Source organism: Orycteropus afer, unplaced genomic scaffold (assembly GCF_000298275.1).
Source record: "Orycteropus afer afer isolate SDZICR_OR568_19922 unplaced genomic scaffold, OryAfe1.0 scaffold00078, whole genome shotgun sequence".
Classification (NCBI taxonomy): Eukaryota; Metazoa; Chordata; class Mammalia; order Tubulidentata; family Orycteropodidae; genus Orycteropus; species Orycteropus afer.
The window spans coordinates 4,878,935-4,903,754 of NW_006921665.1; the positions used below are offsets into that span (position 1 = coordinate 4,878,935).

The 24,820-nt window shown below is 37.9% G+C and overlaps 1 protein-coding gene across 1 annotated transcript in view; it reads right to left on the reverse strand.

The window, feature by feature from the left end:
- Positions 1 to 24,820, reverse strand: part of ITSN1 (intersectin 1) — a 217,486-nt gene that overhangs the window by 135,751 nt on the left and 56,915 nt on the right. Inside the window, exons 8-15 of the mRNA XM_007941304.1 lie at positions 24,648 to 24,711; positions 20,888 to 21,025; positions 19,343 to 19,458; positions 12,139 to 12,401; positions 6,901 to 7,050; positions 6,681 to 6,821; positions 3,607 to 3,694; positions 3,323 to 3,462 (exon numbers count right to left, since the gene is read on the reverse strand). Of these exons, the coding sequence (XP_007939495.1) occupies positions 3,323 to 3,462; positions 3,607 to 3,694; positions 6,681 to 6,821; positions 6,901 to 7,050; positions 12,139 to 12,401; positions 19,343 to 19,458; positions 20,888 to 21,025; positions 24,648 to 24,711 (1,100 nt within the window). The remainder of the gene's footprint in view (positions 1 to 3,322; positions 3,463 to 3,606; positions 3,695 to 6,680; positions 6,822 to 6,900; positions 7,051 to 12,138; positions 12,402 to 19,342; positions 19,459 to 20,887; positions 21,026 to 24,647; positions 24,712 to 24,820) is intronic.

The window sequence follows — 24,820 nt, forward strand, 5'->3', positions numbered from 1 at the left end:
GATGTTTTTATTCATCATATTAGCTCAAATTTATAGTTAATGATGGAAAACTAAAATAAAAATTAAAAAGACAGAAATAAGTATACTGGTTTTCTGGGTTTGAAAGTTTAGGACCTCATGAGACAACTTTGTCAACTGACATTCCATAGTTCACAAAAATCATGATCTTCATCCTAATGAAGTGAGTAGTGTCTAGGGTCTTAAAAGCCTGCAAGCAGCCATCTAAGTTGCATTATAGGTCTTGACTTGACAGGAGCAAAACAATAAGAGGGTAACAAAAAGTAAACAGAAGAAACAAGTCTACAAGAGCCACGATCTCATCTATTCTGAGACCAGAAGAACTAGATGGTGCCTGGCTATCACCACTGAGACCACAATAATTTGTCCTTGAGAAAAATGTGGAGTGGAACTCAAATTCTTATTTATTTATTTATTTACAAAAGGCAGAAAGAGTAGAAAAATAGTGGACAGAGGACCTTTTGAGGCTATTGCCCTGAGATACTCTTTATGTTTTTTCAGGTTAAGAGTGACATCTGGTCTTTTTTTTTTTTTCCCTAAGAGCTTGTTTTACATTCAACGTAGCATGTACATTTAGTTTCATTCCTCATTCGCCATGTCCAACCCTAACCCAGTCTCCTGCCCTCCCTACCCTGTAACACTCCCCCTGTGCCCCTCCTATGTATGCACTCCTGTTTGTCCTGCATTTCGTCAGTTTGAATGTTGGTCCTCTGGTGTCCCATGGTCTATTGCTCTAAGGAATGTATTACCATAGAGTATGTGAGTCCGTAATACTGAGTTGAGTGGTCTGCGTGTACATCGTGTTAACTATTGGGCGGAGAGCCTACCTCTGGGGGTGAGTTTTATTCCAGGCACAGAATGTATTCCAGGGCCATAGTATTGGAAGTCTCACCAGATTTCATCTGACCAGTAATTCTGGTCATTATTGAGTTTTTGGATTTTGTTTCATGTTTTCCCTCCCTCTCTACTCAGGATCTCCAGGTTTGATCCTTTCCTGAGTGGTTGGCATTGGTAGCTGGGCACCATCTAGTCCTGACATACTCTTTAAACATAGGACTTAACCTATCCCCTGACATCACCTTTTAGTGAAATGTTGTTGTTGTTGTTATGTGCTGTCGAGTCAGACCCGACTCATAGTGACCCCTCTTGGGTTTCCGAAGCAGTATCACTACAGAAGTAGATTGCCCCATCTTCCTTCCTTGGCTGGTGGGTTTGAACTGCCAGCCTTCTGGTTAGCAGTCAAGTGCCTTAGCCACTATGCTACCAGAGCTCCTGGAGCTTTAGTGAAATAGCACACAAAATAAAGGACCTATAAGATCAGTGCCCTTCTTAAAAACCATCAGTATGAGAACAAAAGGTCAACAATTTCTTAAAAGCAAAGATGAGATGCTAAGAGAACAGGGAAAGTAGTGTCCTGCAAAGGGAATAAATAGAACACAAAAAGAATGTTGACATACTCTGTGAAATGTAACTAATGTCACCAAACAATTTGTATGGAGATTGTGAAATAGGAACCTATGTTGCTAAGTAATCTTTTACCAAAAATTAAATAAAATACCATTAAAATAAACAAATAAATAAACAGAAAGACTTGGGGGGGAAATATATTTGTAAAAAGGTCTAGTGACAAAAAGGGCTAAAGTTAGTCTTTGTATACTCATACTCTCTGATACTGAAAGGCAAGCAAGGGTGACTCAGATCACTTTAGCAAAGGCAACAGCAATTCAATCTCGAAATAATTTAATCCATAGATCTTCTAGGAATCTGTCAAAAATCACCCACTAGAGTATCGTTTTCTAATACATGAACCTTGTTTTGGAGAATCAATTTTCTACAAAAAAGGAATCTTGGGATTAAGACAGAAATCTGGACCACAACCTGGGTTCAAGAGATAGCTGAATACTTAACAATTTCTACTCCAAGAGACTAGTAGAATGCAACCCTATTATATGCCTTTTCCTTGAAATACTGACAGGTCACACTGATAGTTAATATGAATAATTTTATTGTGCTTATTCTAGAGATGGAGAACTTATAGACATACTTTTAATATTTACATACCATGCATAATCCATATACATACAATATAGAAAAAATAAATAATGTATGCTTGTGCACACCTATATACACACTACATAAGCATGAAAGTAAAGTGAAGAAAAACATTAAATTGGCAAAAATACGATTTCCTAGAACTGGACAATTCAGAAAAGTTCATTCCTATTATTACCCTGAAAGAATGGCACAAATACTTCAAACTCAGATGTCTAGACTGTTTGGCTTCAAATCTCAATTCAAAGGTCAATTAAAAATCTCAACTATTCTTTTTTAAAAAAAAGTTAAGCAACAATATTATTCTAAAAAAACCCCTCAAATATATGCTCTCTAGTTTTCCCCCTAATTTTAGTAATAACAAACAGAATTTTAATTTTTTCTGAGTATCAACAACTAAAGTGGCCAAAATTAAGTATAAAGTGTTTTTAATTGGAAAAGGAAAACAAATATTTGGAGGAAAAAAGTGTAACTCCCAATTTCTTATAAGATCCATTATCTTATAAGAAAATGATTGATAAAAACACCATTATCTACTTAAATCTAAAATATACGATCATTGTTGACAGAAACTGTGCTGTCTGCATTCTGGTTTTTCCTATAAGAATTAACAGTCTTAAGATGTTAAAGTTGTAAAATTAAATAAAAATCACTGAATTGAAAGAGGCTGTGTTCCAATCACTCTGGGATTCCCTAAGAGTTTGACATTTTCCTGAGTTTTTGTACGTGAATAAGACAAAGCCATATACCACTTCTGCCATGAGGCAAAAGCAATTACTGTGCTAACAATAAAAATTTTGAATGTGAGGTAAAAAACAAAGATCTATATTCAAGCACAATTCTGAAGCTAAGAAGTGGCAGAAAAATTCTTAGTGTTCATAGTCTTCTAAGAAGACAAGAAAAATGAAGCTTACCGGGCCTAGCTTCTGGAATTCACTTTGATGTGGTTGTAAACAGACAAAGAGATGGAGGTGTGTAGACGTGGGATTCATATTAAAGGTAGCTACCATGTTGGGGCTACTCACTCAGCCCTAATTTAAAGGTGCCAAATTCATTTTTATATTTTTTTAAAAGAGAAAAATGTAACTTACATTGTATACTGTTGATCTATAAATAAGAAAGCTTTCAAGTAGGCTGACAAACCAGGATAATAAATTTTTCTGCCTGGTGTTAAACATCAAGGAATCATCTGATCTGTTAGAACAATTAAAGGGTAGGACATGCATGTAGCAGGCGCACAAAGAGTAGTTACCTTCAGCTGATTGTTGAAAATATCAATCTCCTGTAGTTTTGATCTAGTTTCTTTCTCAACCTCATCCAACTGGTCTCGTAGCTGCTGCCGAGCTAGTTCTTTTGCTTCTAAGGCTCTTTTGACGGTAAGAAGTGAATCCCCTAGTTTACAAAAACATCACAAGATATGAAAAACTTAAAATGGTAGTGAAGGAAAAAAGATTTTTTTTTTAATGTTCTCTTTTCATGCAAAGAAATTCTTGACATTAAAAAGGAAAAGGACAACTTTAAAAATGAAACACCTACTGTGCAAACTGTTCTGCTGAACTTGCTTTAATTGGTCATTAAGTATCTGTTTTTCTGGAATAAGTCTTCCAAGCATTTGCTGAGATTCCTGGGAAAGAAGGAAGAAAGCAACAAAGAATGACAGGAAAACGAGCAACTCCCAACTCACTGTGCACAGGACATAAACCAGCTCTTGGTGTCCTCACACACTCTTTTCCTTATCATACCCCAAATCCTCTCTTTTGAAACTGCATTTAATCTCTACTTAGGGTGGTTCTTGCTTTCTTGCCAAGGAATTCACTCTGTTTGCCAAATGCTTTTCACTGAGATATAGTTAAGACAATTATAGCTCCCATGATACTCCTTATTCATAAGCTTAAAAAATATACTTTCTGTATAACTCAGCAGAGGGAAAACTGAAATAATGATCTCTGAATTGCATGAGCATCAAATACAAATGTAGGGACCCTGTTTTCTGTAAACTGATTCAACAGTTTAAATGGGAACTGTTCTACCTGAAACTTGGATAACAGGGTTGAACTTAAAGAAACACTCTATCATCAAGTTGATTTCAACTCGTTTTCGAGGCTATAAATCTTTACAGAAGTAGACTGCCTCATCTTCCTTCTGCAGAGGCTAGTGGATTTGAACTGCTGACCTTCTGTTTAGCAGCCAAATGCTTTATCCACTATGCCACTTAGGTTTACTATATACCAGAACTGATTTGCCAAGCACCACATTTGCCTAATTTCAGTTGAAACTGTCCTGTACAGTTTCTATTCATAGTAAAAAGAGGTTTTCTATTGTTTCTTTGACAACAAGGTCAGTGGGCCATTTTGCACTATAAATGTGCACTTAGTTATTATGCTAGTTTAATTGCATTTGGCCTATAATTTATTATTTATTTATAATTGTACATGTTATTAAAAGATTAAAAAGGCTGGAGATACATATTGAAATGAATTATTTTCAAAATATAACATTGTTTAAAATGTAAAAGATAAAATTATGCTAAACTATCAAATTTGTCACTTGTTTTGAATTGAAAAAGATAATCTGAGAAGCAAAATTTCAACAGACCTTCTTTATCACATATTTGAAACAGTCTACTTTTTGGAGAATAGAAAAAGGCAGCCTCCATAGGTGGTCAGGATTTATGAAGATGGTGAGAAGCAAAATGTTTTTAACCAAGCACAGTGCGTGCTGAATGAATAGTTGTCAAGTAAATTAATGCTCACATGGCATAAGTGGGGTGAGTGGGACTGTCCATTCAGCAGGAATTAAAGCCAGTTACTGTTACTTCACTGGAAGGTTAAACTGAGCATCACAAAGTTCAGATACATGATCACCTAAAGATACACAGGAAATTGAATATAATTTACATGTGTCTCAAAGCATTTGTATACAACTGCTAAAAATTTTAAAACTGAGAGAATCATGAGTTTAGCAATGACAACCATAATATAAAGATGCTGTGAAACAGCTAAGCAGTATTTAGTGAGGTTCCATTATGGAGCTAGCCCTGCATTAAATATTTGAGGTCTTAACAGGAACCCACCAGCCACTCTTTGGGAGGAAGTTTGGGCAATGTACTTCCATAGAGATACCGCCTTGGAAACCCAAGGAGGGGTCACTATAAGTTGAATCGACTCGACAGCAGTGAGGTTTTCTTGTTTGTAACAGGAAACGCAGAGCAGTAGCTGCATGAATTTAATGGTTCTTAGCTCAACACTTGATACCAAACCACCTGAGAACATAACAATATGGTGTGTCAACTTTGGATAGGCAATTAAATTAAGATGCAACAGAACAGAATTTTAAATTCCCATGGGCTCTAGACTTTCTGGAGCCAAGAGAGCTAGATGAATCCCTGAAACTATTACCCTAAGATCATCTTTAAAACTTAAACCAAAAATATCCTTTAAAGTCTTCTTAAAACCAAACAATAGTTTGGCTTAAATAGTAAAAAATGTCTGCCTTGAGCATTATACTCTTAAGAAATATGGGATCAAAGTGATAAGAGCAACTCAAAAGATTAGACAGGAACCTTAGGGGCAGTGAATTTATGTTAAAGTAGAAGGAACTCAGAAAAGGAAGGTGAGACTAGTTCCATAGCTCAAAGAATGTAATCAGTGTCACTGCACTGTACATGTAGAAATGGTTGAACTGGCGTATGTATTATTGTATATATTCTCACAAAAAATAAAATGTTTTTTTAAAGATAACTGCTTAGAGTATAGGAGTCCTGTTGGTACAATGGCACTCGGCTGCCAACTGAAAGGTCGGTGGTTCAAATCCACCAGTGCTACACAGAAGAAAGATGTAACAATCTGCTTTTGTAAAGATCACAGCCTTAGAAATCTTATGGGACAGTTCCACTCTGTCCTATAGGGTCACTATGAGTTGGAATCAAATTGACTTGAATGCAATGAGGTTTGTTTTGTTTGCTTTCCTGTAGTAATACACTATGTATCCAACTATTCCTTGTACCTCTATCTCTCATACCCACTAAAATACTTCACTGCACTTGTCTCAATTATCAGTAAAAGCCAAAGTCCTGTCACGGACCACAAGGTCCCAGGTGATCCAGGCTCACTTCCTACTCTAACCACACTGGCCTCCTTGATATAACCACAGGGACTTTCTACTGCTGTTTCCTCTGCTTACAGTTTGTTCAGACAGATAGCCACAAGGATGAGTCCTTTTCTAGCTGGTGCTCAAATCAGAGAGACCCGTCCTGACCACCTTATTTAAAAGTCACAGCCTTCCCACCCCCCTCTCCTAACCACTCTCTATAGCACTTTTCATCTTCTAGTAGAGTGAGTACTTTACTTATTTTGTAAGTGTCTTGCTTCTGTTTTTCACTGTTGGATCCTCATATCTAGAAGAGTATCTGGCATGCATTGGTGCACAACATTTGTTGAGGTTTTTCACTTGACATCCTACCTTTCAGGTAAGGACCCTGCCCAATTCATCTTTGCATTCCAGTGCCTAGTACGTGGTAGATGCTCAAAGTTTGCTGAATGAATAAATGAATGGACTGAATTAGAGAAAATCATGCAAGCCTAAAAGCTTTTAGGAGCATATATTCTCACCTGTAACTGTTGCTGTAGGTGTGTGATTTCAGCAATTCTCAGCTCTCTAGATTTGTTTGTGCTCTCAATTTCTTGCCTTTGGGTGGTCAATCGACATCTGATATCTTGAAGTTTGCCTTTTAGTTGATGCTTTTTATCATTCTTTAACAAACAAAAAATAAGAATTATTACCATTTTTAATGGTTGGTATATTTCCAAAGCAAAATCAAACTTCACTCACTAGAGCTTCTAATTCAAATTCCAAAGTTTTTTTCTTTGCTTTCAGGACAACTATGTCCTCTTGTTCTTTGTTTCTTTGATTTAGTAGTTCTTGCCGTCGATTCCGTTCCCATTCAAGTTGTCGTTGCCTTTCAAGTTCTCGTTTTGCAGCCTGTGATATATAAAAACAGACGATTTATTAATTTTCTAAATTCTTAAATGATACAACTTTTTTTTTTTTTTCGGGGACAGCAAGCTGTCTCTGCCACACTGAACCATTTGTCCTTCAGCTGGATTTTGGTGCCTGTTATTTTAAAATTCTGAGCCTGTGAGCAAGGTCCCTGTATAGCTTATTGATTCTTTTTGTCACTTTCTGCCTCCCCCCTCCCCCATTGTGCTATTCTGCCATAGCAGAGCCAGAGTCCTATTCAGAGCAAACTTTCCTTTCAGAAACTCTTTCCTGGACATCTTTATTCTCAAGTATGGAATGAGTGCCTAACTGTGCTGGTCTCCATTTTACTTCCTGTCACAAGGTTTCTGTTATTGGTTATTCCCACTCTACCACTCCTTATCTTCATCAGAACTTGATCCAAAGCAGCAATTCCTCTCCACCTATGGGAATAGAAAGCATCCCTCAGTAGGTTAGGAGCTCGTTGTGTTGGACTCAGGTCTTGAAAGGAGTGTCAGCGCGAGGAACTTACCACTGACTCGATAATGCAAAAGCAAAAGGAAAGTTTATTAGCTAGCTCGAGCTAGGGTCTCAGTTTATACAGACGCAGCGGTTTGGGCAAAAGTCCCCGTGCTCTCCTACTATTACATTTTTATAGGAAAAATATAGGGTGGAGTAACACCAAGGCAAAGGGGTACAAATGATTGGTCATTGCTAGGGGGTAGAAAAGGAGGGGAGGGGCTTTGAGGTAAAGCCCTGAGGTGTGGGGGACGTGCTGGAATCTCCGGCATTAAAGACTCCTGGTTAGAGAATAACTACCTGGAGGGGAGATAAAGCCCTGAGGCGTGGGGGATGTGCTGGAGCCAAGTAAAGCTCTGAGGCGTGGGGGACATGCTGGAATCCCTGGCACTAAAGACTCCTGGTTAAAGGATTATCTGGAGGGCATTAGGACTCAGGTCTCACATTCCTTAGGACTTAGGCCTCACAGTTGCACACTTGGATGGTGGGCAAGTAGGATTCCTAGCAGATATTCCAATAAAAAATGTTCCCATCCATCCTATTCCTGATATATCCTATCTCTGGTCCCCTTTGTGATTTGGGTCAGGACTTCCTCCCTTTCTCCTCTACAGAGACAACTTCCCCTCCCCTTTCACCCTCAGCATGTAAGCCCTCAGGTTTGAGGATTTCTGAAGCAGGCATGCAGCTTTTTAGCACTCTTTCTTCCTAACAGCTCAGCCTCTTTTGTATACTCTTCCAAGTCATATCCAGTCTTTAGTCCCACCAACACCCATGGAACCAGCAATCAAGAAATAAAACAACATATTGCATTAGGCAAATATGCTGTGAAAGATCCCTTTAAAGTGCTGAAAAGTAAAAGATGTCACTTTGAGGACTAAGGTGCACCTGACCCAAGCCACAGTATTTCAATTGCCTCATACACATCCAAAAACTGGACAATGAATAAGGAAGATCAAAGAAGAATTGATGTCTTTGAATGATGGTGTTGGTTAAGAACACTGACTATAACATGGACTGCCAGAAGGATGAATAAATCTGTCTTGGAAGAAGTACAGCCAGAACGCTACTTAGAAGCAAAGATGGCAAGACTTGGTCTCATCTACTTTGGACATGTTATCAGGAGGGACCAGTCCCGGGAGAAGGATGTCATGCTTGGTAAAGCAGAGACTCAGTGAAAAAGAGAAAGACTGTCAATGAGATAGATTGACACAGTGGCTGCAACAAGGGGCTCAAGCATCAACAACAACAATTGTGAGGATGGTGTAGGAGTGGGCAGGCAGTGTTTTACTCTGTTGTACATGGGTTGCTAAAAATTAGAACTGACTCAACAGCATCTAACAACAGCACATCATCTTGGTTCCACCCTTTGTTATGGTTTCATCTTGACTCATGCATTGTTTGCATATGAAGGCAGAACAACTAAAAGATTTAAAATCCTGTGCTAAGTGAGGAACAACTTAAGGAGCTAAGGGTGTCAGGCTCAAAGAAGGAAGCCTGGATCATCACTGTCTTTCACACATTTCTTTTTTTTTATTATTTTTTTAAATTTTATTTTGATTGGGGTGAAGATTTACAGAGGAAATTCACTTTTCATACAGCAGTTCACATATACTTTGTCTCATGTCATTGACCAAAATTTACAATGCAACAGCTCCCCTCCCACTTCCTCCCCACAGTTACCTCTTCCCAGTGTCCATCCCTCCATACTCTTCTGCGCCCTGAGCTGTCTCCCTGTGCATAAGCAGCCCTTCCTTCTTCCATGATTGTTCTCTCCAGGGCGTGTGTCTACTTGAGGTAAATGTTTAACTCACTTGCCTGTTCTTTGTTTGGCTGGAAACCACAGGTGTGGATTCAATTCCAGACCTGAAGGGCAGCTAGGGGCCATAGTCTCAGTGGTTTCACCAGCCTCTATTGGACCAGCAAACCTGGTCCCCACCTTCTTTTTTTTGTCTCCAAATGATTTTGAGTTTTGTTCCACATTGTTCTCCCTCTCTATGCAGGATCTCGTACATCCCTTCCAAGTGGATGACATTGGTAGCCGGGCACCATCTAGTTTTTCTGGTCTCATAGTTGTATAGGTTGCAGATCAGATGGTGTACCAGTCGCTAGGACTGATTGTTTCCATTCATTTGGTTTTCTTCTTTCTTCTTGACGAGGAGACACCCATTGTTGCATCTAGATGGCAGCGTGCTAGCTTTTAAGATCCCAGTCGCTACTCGCCAAAGTAGGAGGTGAAACAATGTTTTGTATAGTATGTTATGCCAATTGAGCTTGATGTCCCCTGCGACTATGGTCCCAAGCCCGCAGGATCAACTACTCGGTCCCTCTGGGTAACATTTCTTAATAGAAGTTAAATACAGTAAGTTTTTGTCAGAGCTGAAATATTTTAAAACATTATAAGAAATCATTACAGCACAGTGTAAGTAGAATTTTATAAATATACAGTATTCCTTCCATAGAGGAAAAAGGAATATTTAAAATTGACTGTTCTATTTACATAAGATGAAAGCTAACAGGATTATTTCACCACTGGAATGAAATTCTTTGTCTTCAAGAACACTTGGTGTGCTAAATAAAACTGCTCTTGCTTATTTACTGACTCACAAAGAGCAAGGAACATTTATTTACTCTAATAAAAATGTACCAAAACCTCCAGGACAGAAAACAAACAAAATGATTCCATTTTCTCCCATCAAAAAAGAAGTACTTATCCCAAGTTTTAAAAGTCTGTGACCCTACCTCCCTAATTATTCATTTCCTTTTCAGCCCAAAAGGTTCTGTAATTTCTCTGAAAATGTCAGCCTTCTTCCACACTGCCTCAGACAACTGCTAGGCAGAGTCCACGATCAGAGCACTAGGCATGCATTATTATAATTGTCTCTTCTGTACCTGTCTTCCAGCCATACTGTAACGATCTGGAGGACAACTAGAGGGTTTGCTCAATAGTACGTCCCTAGAGAGTAACAATGCCTAACCAAAAATACCCCCAAACTTACTGTGATTGAGTTGATTCCGACTCATAGTGACCCCTGTTGAGTTTCCATAAATCTTTATGGAAGCAGATCACCCAGTCTTCCTTCCACAGAGTGGATGGTGGGTTTGAACTGCCAACCTTCTGGTTAGCTGTCAAATGCCTTAGGCACTATGCCACCAGAGCTTCCAAATGCCTAGCACTTGTTAAATGCCTATCAAATAATTCTGAGCAAATACTTTAAAGTGTCATTATTTAAACAGAAGGAAAATTGTCTATCTTGTGGTTGTCTGTTTTACAAAATAAGATTCTGTTAGTATCTGTGTATACCAGTATGAATAAAAAGCAGTTTCTGGGTAAAAAATTTCTGAAGTAAACATCAGGAGAAGAAACCAACATATTCTTACTTTTCTACAAGGAAAATCTTCCCATCTTTGAAATCTATTTCATTCACACAAAAAAGAATCATCACATTTGCTTCTGTAGTAATATTAACAGTTCAAAGATAGATGAATTAGCTTAGCCTCTACTAAGGTGGGAGCTCTGGTAGCATAGTGCCTAAGGCATTGGACTGCTAACAAGAAGGCTGGCGGTTCAAATCCACCAGCCACTCCTTGGAAGGAAGGTTGGGCAAGCTACTTCCGTAGTGATACCACCTCAGAAACCCAAGGAGGGGTCTCTATGAGTCGGATCTGAATTGATGGCAGTAAGTTAGTTTTTTCTACTCAGGTGTGGCACCAAATTTGTGAAGTGTTCCATAGAATGTAATGAATATTTCCAGGACATATTTTTAAGGGTGAAAAAGAAGTTGTGGAAGAATAATTTATGGCTTTTTAAAAAAAATAGATAATAAAAAATCCCACCACCTCTCCAACAAATAAACCTTTATATTCCTATATATGTGTATAAATGCAGAAAAAACGTTTAGAAACATATGTACTTTTAATTTTTTACAAGACTGTATTATCAAAACCTTGTATGTGAATATTCATAGTAGCATTATTTATAACAGTCAAAAAGTAGAAACAACCTAAATGTCTATCAACTGATGAATGAATAAACAACAAAATGTAGTATATTCATAAAATGGAATAATATGCAGCCATAAAAAGGAATAAAATATTGATTCATGCTACAACATGGATGAGCTTGAAAATATTATGCTAAGTAAAAGAAACCATATACAAAAGACTGCAATATTTTATGATTCTATTTATATGAAATATCCAGAATAGGCAAATCCATAAAGACAGAAAATAGATTGGTGGTTGTCTAGAGCTGGTGGGGAGGAGGGTATGAGGAGTGTCTGTAATGACTAAGGAGGAGTTTCTTTTTGGGATGATGAAAATGTTCTGGAATTAGATAGTGGAGATAGTTGCCCAACTTTGTGACTACAGTGAAGGCACTGAATTGTGAAAACAAGAAAGCAAAGGAAGGAGGAGGGAAGATGAGAGGGAGGAGAAAAAAAGACCACACGGACTCTATTTATATATTACTTGTGCAACTCTAGAGAGAAAGAGAAAGTGGGAGGGTGAGAGAGAGGGGCAGAGTCCACACAAGAGTACATGCACCTACTAAGAGGTTACTCCCTAGCTGCTTACCTCTCGTCTCTCAATTTCTTTCCTCCTCTCCTCCTCTCTCTGACGTTCTAGCTCCCGTTGCTTTTCAAGTTGCTTCTCCAATTCCAGTTGCCTTTTGCGCTCCTGTTCTTGGCGCTCCCGCTCTTTCCTTTCCTGCTCTGCTCGTTCTAGCTGTGCCAAGCGCTCTTGCTCTTTGCGCTGCTGTTCCAAGAGAGCTTGCCTTCGCTTCTCCAGTTCCAGATTGCCACGTTCAAAATTCTCACGCTTCTTATCTTCAAATGTTACTTTAAAATAAGAAATAGATCAGTTATAAAAAGTTAAGATTTTTAACATACTACCTTCAAAGGAAAAACTCACTGGTATATTTGAAATTTGTAGTACAAACCCAAGCCTGAGACTCCAAGCTTTCTTTCCATCCTTATTGCCTGTGACCTTTGTTATCTCGTGAACAAGGTAACAAAAGAAAAAAAAAAAAACTATGAATAAAGCCCTGCACCTAACCTTTACTTACACCAAACACAGTTTTCAAGAACCATCTTTCTAACGCAGTTCCACATCATCACTCAATTTCCTTCCCTGTTATTCTATCCCTGCCCATCTATTCCATGACCGTGGTTCAGCAATTGATCCTTTATTCCAAAGACCAATTTTTTTTAACCTATTCTCCACTTGGTTTGTAACTGGCATGTTTTCTATTCTAACCAATAAGAGAATTTCTAGAAGAAGAGGTAGGAAGGTGAGCAGTCTGTGTTTCACAATGAAGAATAAGCTGTGCCCTAATCATTCTGGGAGCTCTGGTAGCATAGTGGCTAAGACACTTGCCTGCTAACCAGACAGCTGGTGGTTCAAACCCACCAGCCACTCCTCGGAAGGAAGGTTGGGCAATCCTACTTCCGTAGTGATACTGCCTCGGAAACCCAAGGAGGGGTCGCTATGAGTCGGGGCCGACTCGACGGCACATAACAACAACAACAACAATCATTCTGTAGTTTACAGTCAGGAAATACCTTTTTACAATCTATTGCTCAGTTTCCTTCTCTGAGGATATCAATTATGAATTTTAGACCTACCTTCCAGGTCAATCCTTTTTCTCTTTAATCTCTGACTCTTTGTTTACATCCATGTTACTCTATTCATTTTTCTTAATCCTATCCTCTATGGCTCTTAATATGTTCCAAGAACATCTGTTCATGGCTAACTGCCAGCCTCTACACACCATTCCCATCATTCCAAATTTATGTCAATAGTTGTCACTTCACCATTTTGTCTTGCGATCTGAGGCTGTGGGCATCCTTGGCTGCTGCTTCCCACATTTCTATTTGGTCTCCACTGCTTTACATAGCCCTACCTCACATACCTGCAGTTATTAGGATCAAAATGGCAAGTATGTTTTTATTTTCTGGTTCTTTTTGCACCTTTAGTGTTTTCAGGAGGAAGCATTCTCTTTACTATGCCACCTTAAAGCTGGAAGTTCTATGAATCTTTTAATTCCAGTATCTGATAATGTATGGGGGGGGGGTTGCTGTTGCATCAATTCCAACTCATGGGGACCTTATGTCCTTCAGAGTAGAACTGTGCTACCTAGGTTTTTATGGCTGTGATCTTTTGAAAGGAGATTGCCAGGCTTTTATTCCAAGGCACCTATGGTGAGTTCAAACCACCAATCTTTGGGTTTATAGCCAAACACTTAATTGTTTGCGCCACCCAGAGACTCCTACTCCTGGTACATACAGGGGTACTTAATATATGTCTGTTGAAATAATGAATGCATGAACAAACACTTTTAATAATGTTACTTCTATTTCAAAAACCTTAGGTGAATATCTATTATCAACAGAAAATAATTCCAAATTCCAAGGATCTGTGTACTTACTTGCCTTTGAAGCGTTATTCTCATTGTTACCAAAACTTGAAATGTTTCTTCACTTTCACAATTGATCATTGAAGCCTAAAGTCAAATGTGACCACTACAAGCAAGATTTTAATTTCTCATGATTTGTTCAGTCTACACCAACCGCAGTCATCTCTGCTGAGCACCTATAACACTCTCTTGAAGAACATACCATGCTTATGCACTGCTTTGATAACTGTTTATATGGATGTCTTAAATCCTCTAGTTAAATCCATGTTTTCTTAACCTTTATATCTTTCACCACACTTAACACAGCCTTGTACACAGATCATTTTCAATGAGTTTATCATCAAGAAGTAAAAAGTAATTGAAAGAGTAAACTGGGAAGCTAGCATACCGAGCAGGTCAATAAACCACCAACTACTTTAAATGCAACAAAATATACTGGCAACGTATTTAACATAAAGAGACCCCCAAAATAAATTTCATTTCCTTCTTAGTAACAATGATCACATCATTGTTAATAGTTCATAGATGTCTAAGTATTTTAATAGGAGGAAAAAAAGATTTTAATGGAATGATGAACTTACCTTTCACATTGTTGTTAGGTGCCACTGAGTCAACTCTGACTCATAATGACCCTGTGCACAACAGAAGAAACATTGCCTGGTCCTGCACCATCCTCATAATCCTTGCTATGCTTGAGCTCATTATTGTAGCCACTGTGTCAATCCTTCTGCCTGAGGGTCTTCCACTTTTTCTCTGACCCTCTGCTTTACCAGGCACAGTATCTTCCTTAAAGTGACTGGTCCCTTCTTACAACATGACCAAAGTACAAGAGACATGTCAGGCCATCCTCACTACCATAGACCATTCTGGCTATACTTCTTCCAGGACAGATTTGTTTGTTCTTCTGGCAGTCCAGAGTATTTTCAGCATTCTTCGCCAATATCACAACTCAAAGGAATCATCTCTTCTTCTTCTTCTTCTTCTTTTTTTTTTTTTTATTATTTATTGTGATTTGGGTGAAGATTTACAGAGCAAATTCACTCTCCATACAGCAGTTCACATATACTTTGTCTCATGTCATTGACCACAGTTTACAACATTGCAACAGCTCCCCTCCCACTTCTTCCCCATAATTACCTCTTCCCAGTGTCCATCCCTCCATACACTCCTGCCCCCTGAGCTGTCCCCTGTGCGTAAGCAGCCCTTCCTTTTCCCATGATTGTTCTCTCCAAGGAGTATATCTACTTGAGGTAAATGTTCAACTCATATGCCTGTATTTTGTTTGGCTGGAAACCACAGGTGTGGGCTCAATTCCAGACCTGAAGGGCAGCTAGGGGCCATAGTCTCAGTGGTTCCATCAGGCTCTGTCAGACCAGCAAACCTGGTCCCCACCATCTTTTTTTTTTTTTTTTTCCCTCCAAATGATTTTGAGTTTTGTTCCACATTGTTCTCCCTCTCAATCAAGGATCTCCTACACAGATCCCCTTCCAAGTGGATGACAGTGGTAGTCGGACACCATTTAATTCTTCTGGTCTCATAGTTGTATAGGTTGCAGACATCATTTCTTCTTCTGTCTTCCTTATTCATTGTCTAGCTTTCACATGCATATAAGATGATTGAAAAGACGATGGCTTGGCTTAGGCACACCTTAGACTTCAAAGTGACATCTTTACTCTTCAACACCTTTTGCAGCACATTTGCCCAGTTTAATATACATTGTTTGATTTCTTCCATGGGTGCCGATCGTGGATCCAAGTAAAATGAAATCTTTGACAACTTCAATCTGTTCTCCATTGATCATAATGTTGGTCACTGGTCCGTTGTGAAGATTTTCATTTTCTTTATGTTAAGGTGTAATCCATACTGAAGACTGTAATCTTTGATCTTCATCAGTAAGTGCTTCAAGTCATCTCCACTTTCAGCAGCAAGCAAGGTTGTGGTGTCTGCATATTACATGGTATTGATTTCTCTTCCACCAGTCCAGATGCCATGTAGTCCAGCTTCTCAGATTATTTGCTCAGCATACAGACTAAGTAAGTATGCTGAAAGGATACTACCTTGATGCACACCCTTTCCTGATTTGAAATGATGTAGTATTCCCTTGCTCTGTTCAAACAACTGCCTCTTTACCTGTGTACAGTTTCTTCAGGAGCACAAGTAAGTGTTCTAGAATTCCTATTCTTTGCAAAACTATCCAAAATTTATTATGATCCTCACAGTAGACTGCATAGTCAAAAAACAAAAAACAAAAAAAAACCCACAGGCAAATATCTTTCTGATATGCTTTGCTTTCAGCCAAGATCCATCTGACATCAGCAATGATATCCCTCATTTCATGTCCTCTTCTGAATTGAGCTTGCATTTCAGGCATTTTCCTAGCAATATACTGCTGCAATCATTTTTCAATTTCTTCAGCAAAAATTTACTTGCATGTGATATTAATGATATTGTTTGGTAATTTCTAATTTCCATAACCTGTTGGATCACGTCTCTTTGGAATGGGCACAAATATAGATTTTTTCCAGTTGGCCAGATAGCTGTCTTCCAAATTTCCCGGCATAGACGAGTAAGTGCCTCCAGTGCTGCATCCATTTTTTGAAACATCTCAATGGGTATTCTGTCAATTCCTGGAGCCTTGTTGTCAATTGCTTTAGGGCAGCTCAGACTTCTTCCTTCAATACCATCAGTTCTTGATCATATGCTACTTCCTGAAATAGTTGAACGTTGACTAATTTTTTTTTTTTTTTGGTACAGGGACTCTGTGTATTCCTTCCATCTTCTTTTGATGCTTCTTGCATTGGTCAATATTTTGCCTACAGAATCCTTTAATACTGCAATTCGAGGCTTGAGTTTTTCCTCACTTCTTTCAGCTTGAGAAATGCCAAGTGTGTTCTTCCCTTTTGGTTTTCTAACTCCAGGTCTTTGCACATTTCACTGTAATACTTTACTCTGTCTTCTCAAGACACTCTTTGAAATCTGTTTAACTCTTTTATTTCAACATCTCTTCCTTTTGCTTTAGCTGCTCTCTGTTCAAGAGGAAGTTTCAGGGTGTCTTCTAATACCCATTTTGGTCTTTTCTTCCTTCTCTTTTCAATGACCTTTTTTCTTTCCTCGTGTATAACGTTCTTGATACCATTACACAACTCATCTGGTCTTTGGTCACTGGTATTTAACGTATCAAATCTATTCTTCAGATTGGTCTCTAAATTTAGGTGGGATATACTTAAGGTCATATTTTGGTACTTGTGGACTTGATTTAATTTTCTTCAACTTCTATTTGAACTTGCATATAAGCAACTGATGGTCTGTTTGACAGTCAGCTCCTGGCCTTGTTTTGAGTGATGAGCTTCTCCATCAGCTCTCTCCATAGATGTAGTCAATCTGATTCCTGCATATTACATCTGACAAGGTTGACATGTACAGTTGCTGTTTATGTTGTTGAAAAAAGGTATTTGCAATGCATAAGCTGTTGGTCTTGCAAAATTCTATCATGTGATCTCTGTTACAATTTCTAAGGCCTTATTTTCTAATTATTGATGCTGCTTCTTTGTTTCCAATGTTTGCCTTCCTATCAACAGTAATTATCAATAAATCTTGATTGCATATTTGGTCAATATCATACTGCAGAAGTTAGTTAACAATCTTCAATTTCTACATCTTTTGGTTTGGCAGTTGGTGTAAAAATCTGAGTAATAGTTGTATTAACTGGTCTTAGTTGTAAGTGTACGGATATTATCCTATCATCGATAGCACTATACTTCAGAATAGATTCTTTTTTTAAAAAAAAAAACAATTTTTATTGTGATTTGGGTGAAAGTTTACAGAGAAAATTCACTTTCCATATAGCAGCTCACATACACTTTGTCTCATGACGTTGACTGAATCTCACACAATGCAACAGCTTCACTCCCACTCCCTCCCCATAGTTACCACTTCCCTATGTCCTTCCCTCCCATGCACTCTGTCATCCAACCTGTCTCCCTGTGCATACACAGCCCTTCTATTCTCCCATGATTGATCTCTGCAAGGAATATATCTACCTAATGTAAATGTTCAGCTCATATGCCTGTCTTTTGTTTGGCTGGAAGCCACAGAAGTGGGTTCAATTACAGACCTGAAGGGCAGCTAGGGGCCATAGTCTCAGTGGTTCCATCAGGCTCTATCAGACCAGCAAATTCCCCCCCCCCTTTTTTTAAAATGATTTTGAGTTTTGTTCCACATTGTTCTCCCTCTCTGTCCAGGATCTCCTCCATAGATCCCCCTTCCAGGAGAGATCTTGAAATGTCCTTTTTGACTGTGAACCCAACACCATTCCTTTTTGATCTGTCATTCCCAGCAGAGTAAACCATAACTGCCTGATTCAAAATGGCCAATATTAGTCTGTTCCAGCTCACTGATATCTAGGGTATCGATCTTTATGCATTCCATTTCATATTTGGCAACTTTCAATTTTCCAAATTCATACTTTGTACATTCTACGTTCTGATTATTAATGAATGTTTGTAGCTTTTTCTTCCCACTTTGACACATGCCCCATCAGCAAATGAAGGTCCTGAAAGCTTTATTCATCCATATCATTAAGGCCGACTCTACTTTAAGGAGGCAGCTCTTCCCCGTACTTTAAATGCCTCCCAACCTGGGGGAGCGCATCTTCTGGCACTATATCAGGCAATATTTCACTGCTCTTCATAAAGTTTTCCAGTAATATATCAGATAGTGTTTCACTGCTATTCGTGAGGTTTTTAGTAGCCATTTCTTTCAGAAGTGTATGAACCCCATCCTTCTTCCCAGTCTTAGTCTGGAAGCTCCATTGAAAACTGTCCACCATGGATGACTCTGCTGGTATTTTAAATACCAGTGGCATAGCCTCCTCCAGCATCACAGCAACATGCAAGCTACCACAATATGACAAACTGACAGGCAAGTGGTAGGTATCTATTATAAATAAGGACTATTTAAAATAGGCTCCTGCTATTAAAAAGTTTTCAATTCTCCCATAATGTGATAAAAATAATAGTAGATGAGTTCATATCATATTCTATTTCTGCAATGGTGGTAGTAAGCATCCACCTTACTGCTTATTAATTTTTAGTGTTCTACACATAACATTTATGAAATTTTTTTCTTTTTTTGTAGCATTTAATCAGATTTCAAGTGAAAAATTAGAGCAGGGATGCATTAACCAAGTTCTTACTTCTCTATATATATCCATCAATAAAAGAACATTAAAAGTATCTCCTTCTGGACTAACCTCAGTTAAAAGACCACAGCAAACATGCCAAAACTAAATTTACTTTGACCTCCATGTCTGCCTTAGAGAGAAAATATCTACATGGCATAACCAAAACATAAAGACCACCTTACCAGGTAATTTCTTTTCTAGCTGTTGCTGTTCGTCTTCTAAAACTGGTTCCTCTGGTAACCTTTGATCTACAGAGGATAAGCTTATAGCAGAGATGCCACTGCCAGACCGAACTCTTCTACAGTTACGGAAAAAAAGAGGAAAAAGAACGTGATTCCCATAAAGCTGTCAACATAGAATAGAGCAAGTTATCAAAAAGAAGTTTAGAAAGTTACACCATATCACAGAGAAAATAATGAAGAAAAGATAAAGATTTGATGTTCTCTAGATACAGGTAATTTTATAGAAAGGAACATAGAAATATCACCAAACCTTGTGTTCTAAGCTTGCTCAAAATGTTTAAAGCCACAACTAAAATTAGGACAATTCCAAAGGTCTGCAGTACTTAATAAGTGGAAAATGGTTAGAACAGTATCTGAGATATGGTAAGCACTTAGTAAGTGTTAGCTGATATTACTACTACGCTCTAATATTAACTATGTAACTATAAACTCCTCCACGGGAAGATTAGCAGCTCAGCTGGTTGAGAACATCTCTTTCTTCTTTCTCCTTAACAAAACCTCTCCATTTCATCCGTTACTAAACACATGAAATCTATAAAGTTCTTCAAGCAAATCATTTAGTTTACTGGTCACTCTCATTTCTAAACAATTAACCTTGCTTTTTAAAACCCATCTAGCTAGCCTTTTTCTATGCTTTTTTTTAAAATCAGCTTTATGAGTCAAATGTCTTTTGTAATGAATCTTGCAGTGGTAGGATTTTATAGACAATCTGCCTCAAACTAAACATTTGTTCTTACATGTCATGGTTTTCTCAGTTTGCTCCAGTACAATGTATGGGCTGACAGTGATAACTCCATTTCTCTTAATTTTAGAGAGATTTTTCCCCTAGTCTTTCTCCAAAATTTGAGGAATCAAGGCAACAATTATATTTATCTTTCATTCTTCTTTGTGGCTTGTAAAATCTCCTATTTGTCTTTTAAGGTTAATATTCTGGTAGGTGGCCATCTGATAGGTGTGAACAAGCATGGCCATGTATATAGGGAGGGCTTCAGTCACTGGGGATTTCACCCAACTGCACCTTGCTGTGCTCTCTACTGTCTCTGCTGAGACTGTATTTCACACCAGGATAATTATCTTTAATTACTTTCCTGATTATAATTTCTACATTGCTGGCATTTCGTTACCTCTTGAAGGTGTAGAATTCACAGGCAAGTTTCCTTGTTTTATTTTCTATGTACGGGCTCATAGAGTTTCTCTTTCACTGCTAGCAGCTGTTTCTAAAATTTCTGGTGAGTTTAGTTTACATGTATTTTTACTAAATCAGCAATCTTTTGAAGTTTTACTAATGTATTAGAAGTACTGTAAAGAAAAGAACAGGCCCAGGATTAATGCAGAATCTAAATTGAAAAAAAATTTTGTTTGAATTCATAGGTATTTCACTGACTTGTCAGGAATAAGAATCACTAAGTAGATATATATTCAACTAAGCTAAGTTTGGAATTCATATCTTCCGAACCCAATTTCTTAGAAAAGCCAATTTCTTACCGAAAGGAGGGTGGGATATATTCTGGAGGCAAAACAGGTGGCAGTGGTTGGCCAGACATAGCTACATCAATTAGGTGCATAGCCAGGATAAATTCTTCTGCTGTGAGTTTTCCATCTTGATCAATGTCGGAAAGATTCCTGTTCAATAAAAACTGAACTGTAATCAATTTTGATAAAAATGCATGTTTTTTACTTTTCATAGTGGGTTTAAAAGTTGTCTTCTATTCTGACCATAAGCTAACTGAAATTCTCTGTGCCTCAGTTTATAGAAATAATACCTATTTCACACAATTATTGCAAAGAAAAAATGAGATAATCCCCATAATATATTTGGAATAGTCTACAGCATTCAACCAATGTTACGTGTGATTTTAATTACTCTGCTTAGACTGGCAAACCCATTTACAATATTTGTTGTTTGTTTGTTGTTGTTATGTGCCATCGAGTCAGACCTGACTTAGAATATACTATAGTCATATTCTATGTATCTTTAAACACTATGATCTAGGCCAGAGATGGGCAAACATTTTCTGTAAAGAGCTAGATAGCAAATATTTCACGCACTGTAGGCCATACAGCCTCTGTCACAACTCTTCTACTCAAGTCTGCTATTGTAGTAGGAAAGCAGCCATAGATGATACATAAAGAAATGGGCTTAGCTGTTACAATAAAGCTTCATTCACAAGAACAGGTGCATATAGATAATAAGTCTGGGGGCAGTGAGACTAAATTAATGACAGTGGACTAACTAGAACAGAAATGATGAGAATGTGACACAAACTGAAGAATATATCCAATGCAACTGAACAATATGTGTAGAAATTGTTTTGCTGTGCATACTTTCACCAGAAACACAATAAAATTGAAAAAGAAAGAAAGAAAAGAACAGGTACAGTCAGGATTTGGCAGACTATGATCTAGGCCTTCATGGGTGAATCTTCATGGCCTCCAGCCACAGGGTCAAGGTGTTTGCTCCTCCTTTTTTATGGTATTTGACAATATGAACTTATTATCTCTGGTGGCGTAGTACCTAAGGCATGTGACTGCTAACCAGAAGGTTGACGGTTCAAACTCACCAGCCACTCCTCAGAAGGAAGGTTGGGCAATCTACTTCCGCAGTGATACCACCTCGGAAACCCAAGGAGGGGTTGCAATGAGTCAGATCTGATGACATGGCAGTGGGTTTGGTCTGGTTTTAAAGGGCTGATTACAGCATACAGTTTTTCCTAGCAAGTCCAAGAATGTGATTTAACTGAACAACTCCTGGACACCAGAAAAGGATGAAATCTGTACACCAGAATGTCAGCAGGACAAATGATACATTGGGAAACTTTACCCAATGACAAATCTGGAAACTTTCATCTTAATTTTTAAATTCCTTCAGGTGCCATAAACCATTTTTCCTTTCTTTTTCTTTTTTCTTTTTTTAATTAAAGTATAATTTCCATACAGTAACTGTACTCTTTTTTTGTAGAAACTATTAGTAGTCATGTACCTACCACCAAAATATACAGAACAGTTTTATTACCTCACAATATTCTCTTGTGTCTCTTTATAGTCAACTCTTTCCCTTACCCTCACCCCCTGGCAACCAATTTTCTGTCCCTCGAATTTTACCATTTCCAGATGCCAGACACCTATTTTTAAATTTTACAGAGTGATAAATGAAAATCTCTGCCTGCTCTTCTTTGTCGTCCTTTCCTTTTCATGCCCTACCATTTGCCGCACCTAGGTGAATTAGATCAGAAAGCAGGTGCAATTATTTGTTTTTTCCCCCATACTTGCCAAAATTATGGCTATGAACATTGAATTAAGATAACTTTTTAGTGTGGAGAAGGTTAACATAATTTTCTAATAGTAGAAGCCTCAGATTTTTTTTTTTTTTTAAAGAGGGAAGGTAATAAATGAGAAGTGAAATATTAATTTCAATATATTCTGGTACTTATATTATTATATTTTATTATATAGAGGGCCCTAGCATGCTAGTACCTATCCAGACTTACAGAGGTCTGGGGTGTCACAGATATAAGGTTATTATTAACTGGCCAATTGTACTGTAAAAAGCAGAACTTTTAATATAAAGCAGCAGGAATGGAGGAGAGAAAGGGAAAAGGAGCAACACTAGCTGCCTTGCAGGAAAATCATGAACCCATAATGTGAGCCATATAGACTAAGTTCTACTTTCCAGGAGAAACAATGCTATTATATAATGGAAAGATATACGTTCTTAAGAGACTATTCTGGTAACATTTAAATGTAAAGAAGCTCTTAGGGTCTAAGCAACACTCAGCAAAGGCCACACAACATAATAAAAAGATGGACAAGGAGCAGCACGTGCCTCCTGATGAAATTACATACTACACATACTACCTCTCTGATGTACTCCCGCCTCCTTCATGCCAAATAAAATTAAACTTAAATCTGAGGAAGCCTCTGGATCAGTGGTTCTCAACTGGGGTGGATTTTGCACCCCAGAGGACATTTAGCAAAGTCTGGTGACATTTTTAATTGTCACACTGCGGGGGTGAGAAACATGCTACTGGCATTTAGTGGGTGGGGGCCAAGGAGGCTACTAAATATCCTACAATGTATCAGATGATCCAGACAACAAAGAATTATCTAGCTCAAAATGTCAATAATGTTAAAGTTGAGAAATCTTACTCTAGATCTAATTATAAATTTACAGGAAATAGAGGAATAAATTAAACAACTCCAATATGACAAGGATACCCTCATCAAAATTTAGACTATAAGAAACTACAGAACTTTTTTTTTTGTAAAGTGTGGAAAATAACAGAAAGGGAACCTATAGACTAAAGGTGACTGGTCACAATGAGTCAGAATCAACTCCTGGCAACCAAAAAGAAGAGATGAATGAAACGATAAAAATGCAACCAAAAAAACCAAACCCACTGCCACAGAGTTGATTCTAACTCACAGTGGGCTTATAGGACAGAAAAGAACTGCCTATCAAGCTTCCAGTGCTATACATCTTTACAGAAGCAGACTGCTAAATCTTTCTCTACAGAGCGGCTGGTGGGTTTGCTATTGACCTTCTGATTAGCAGTCAAATACTTTAACCACTGCAGTATCAGAGCACCTTTGATCACTGCAAAGTATGGATTTATTTTAGTATTGATTTGAACAATAATACTATTTTTAAATGACAAGGTAATTTAATGATAAAGATTACTGTTAAAATTTTTAGAGGGGCAAGTGGTGTTTCTACAAGCCCTTGTGGCAAAGTGTTTAAATGGCAGTCTGTTTTCATAAAACTTACAGCCTTGGAAACTCTATGGCGCAACTCTACCTTATCCTTCTGGGTCACTATGAGTCACAATCAATTTAACGGTAATGGTTTTGTTTTGATTTGGTATTGGTGTTGCAGTTATGCTTTAAAAAAAAAAAAATTCCTGTCTCTTTTTAGAGATACTTGCTAAAATAGGTACAGTTGAAGTTATATGATGACTGAGATTTGGCTTAAAATAATCACAAGGAGGGGAGAAATGACCATGAGTTGAGAATTGTCTAAACTATTTTATGAGTTCTTAAGCATTTGTTATATCAATGTCTCTGCTTTGGGATATTTTTTCAAATAAAAAAGGGGAAAAAAAAAATCAGAGAGAAAAATCACAACTCACTGAAAATTAAGCATACTCTACATATTCCCCATATAAATCAAGGTACTAATCTGAGGCCATACCAGTCTAAGAGATAAAATTTCCACTTGAGACAAACCAAAGCACTTTTCATTCCTTACCATATTGAAGCCAGCTGAGCCTGTGGTAAACTTGATTGCATAAGAATAGTTCTTGCTTGAGGACCTAAATGGAAACCAAAAAATAGAGATAGAAATGAATCAGCAAATTCTTACTATCAGCAAATTCTCACTTGTCTGCTGAGCACATGTGTTCTATGCCATCTCTTGCACTC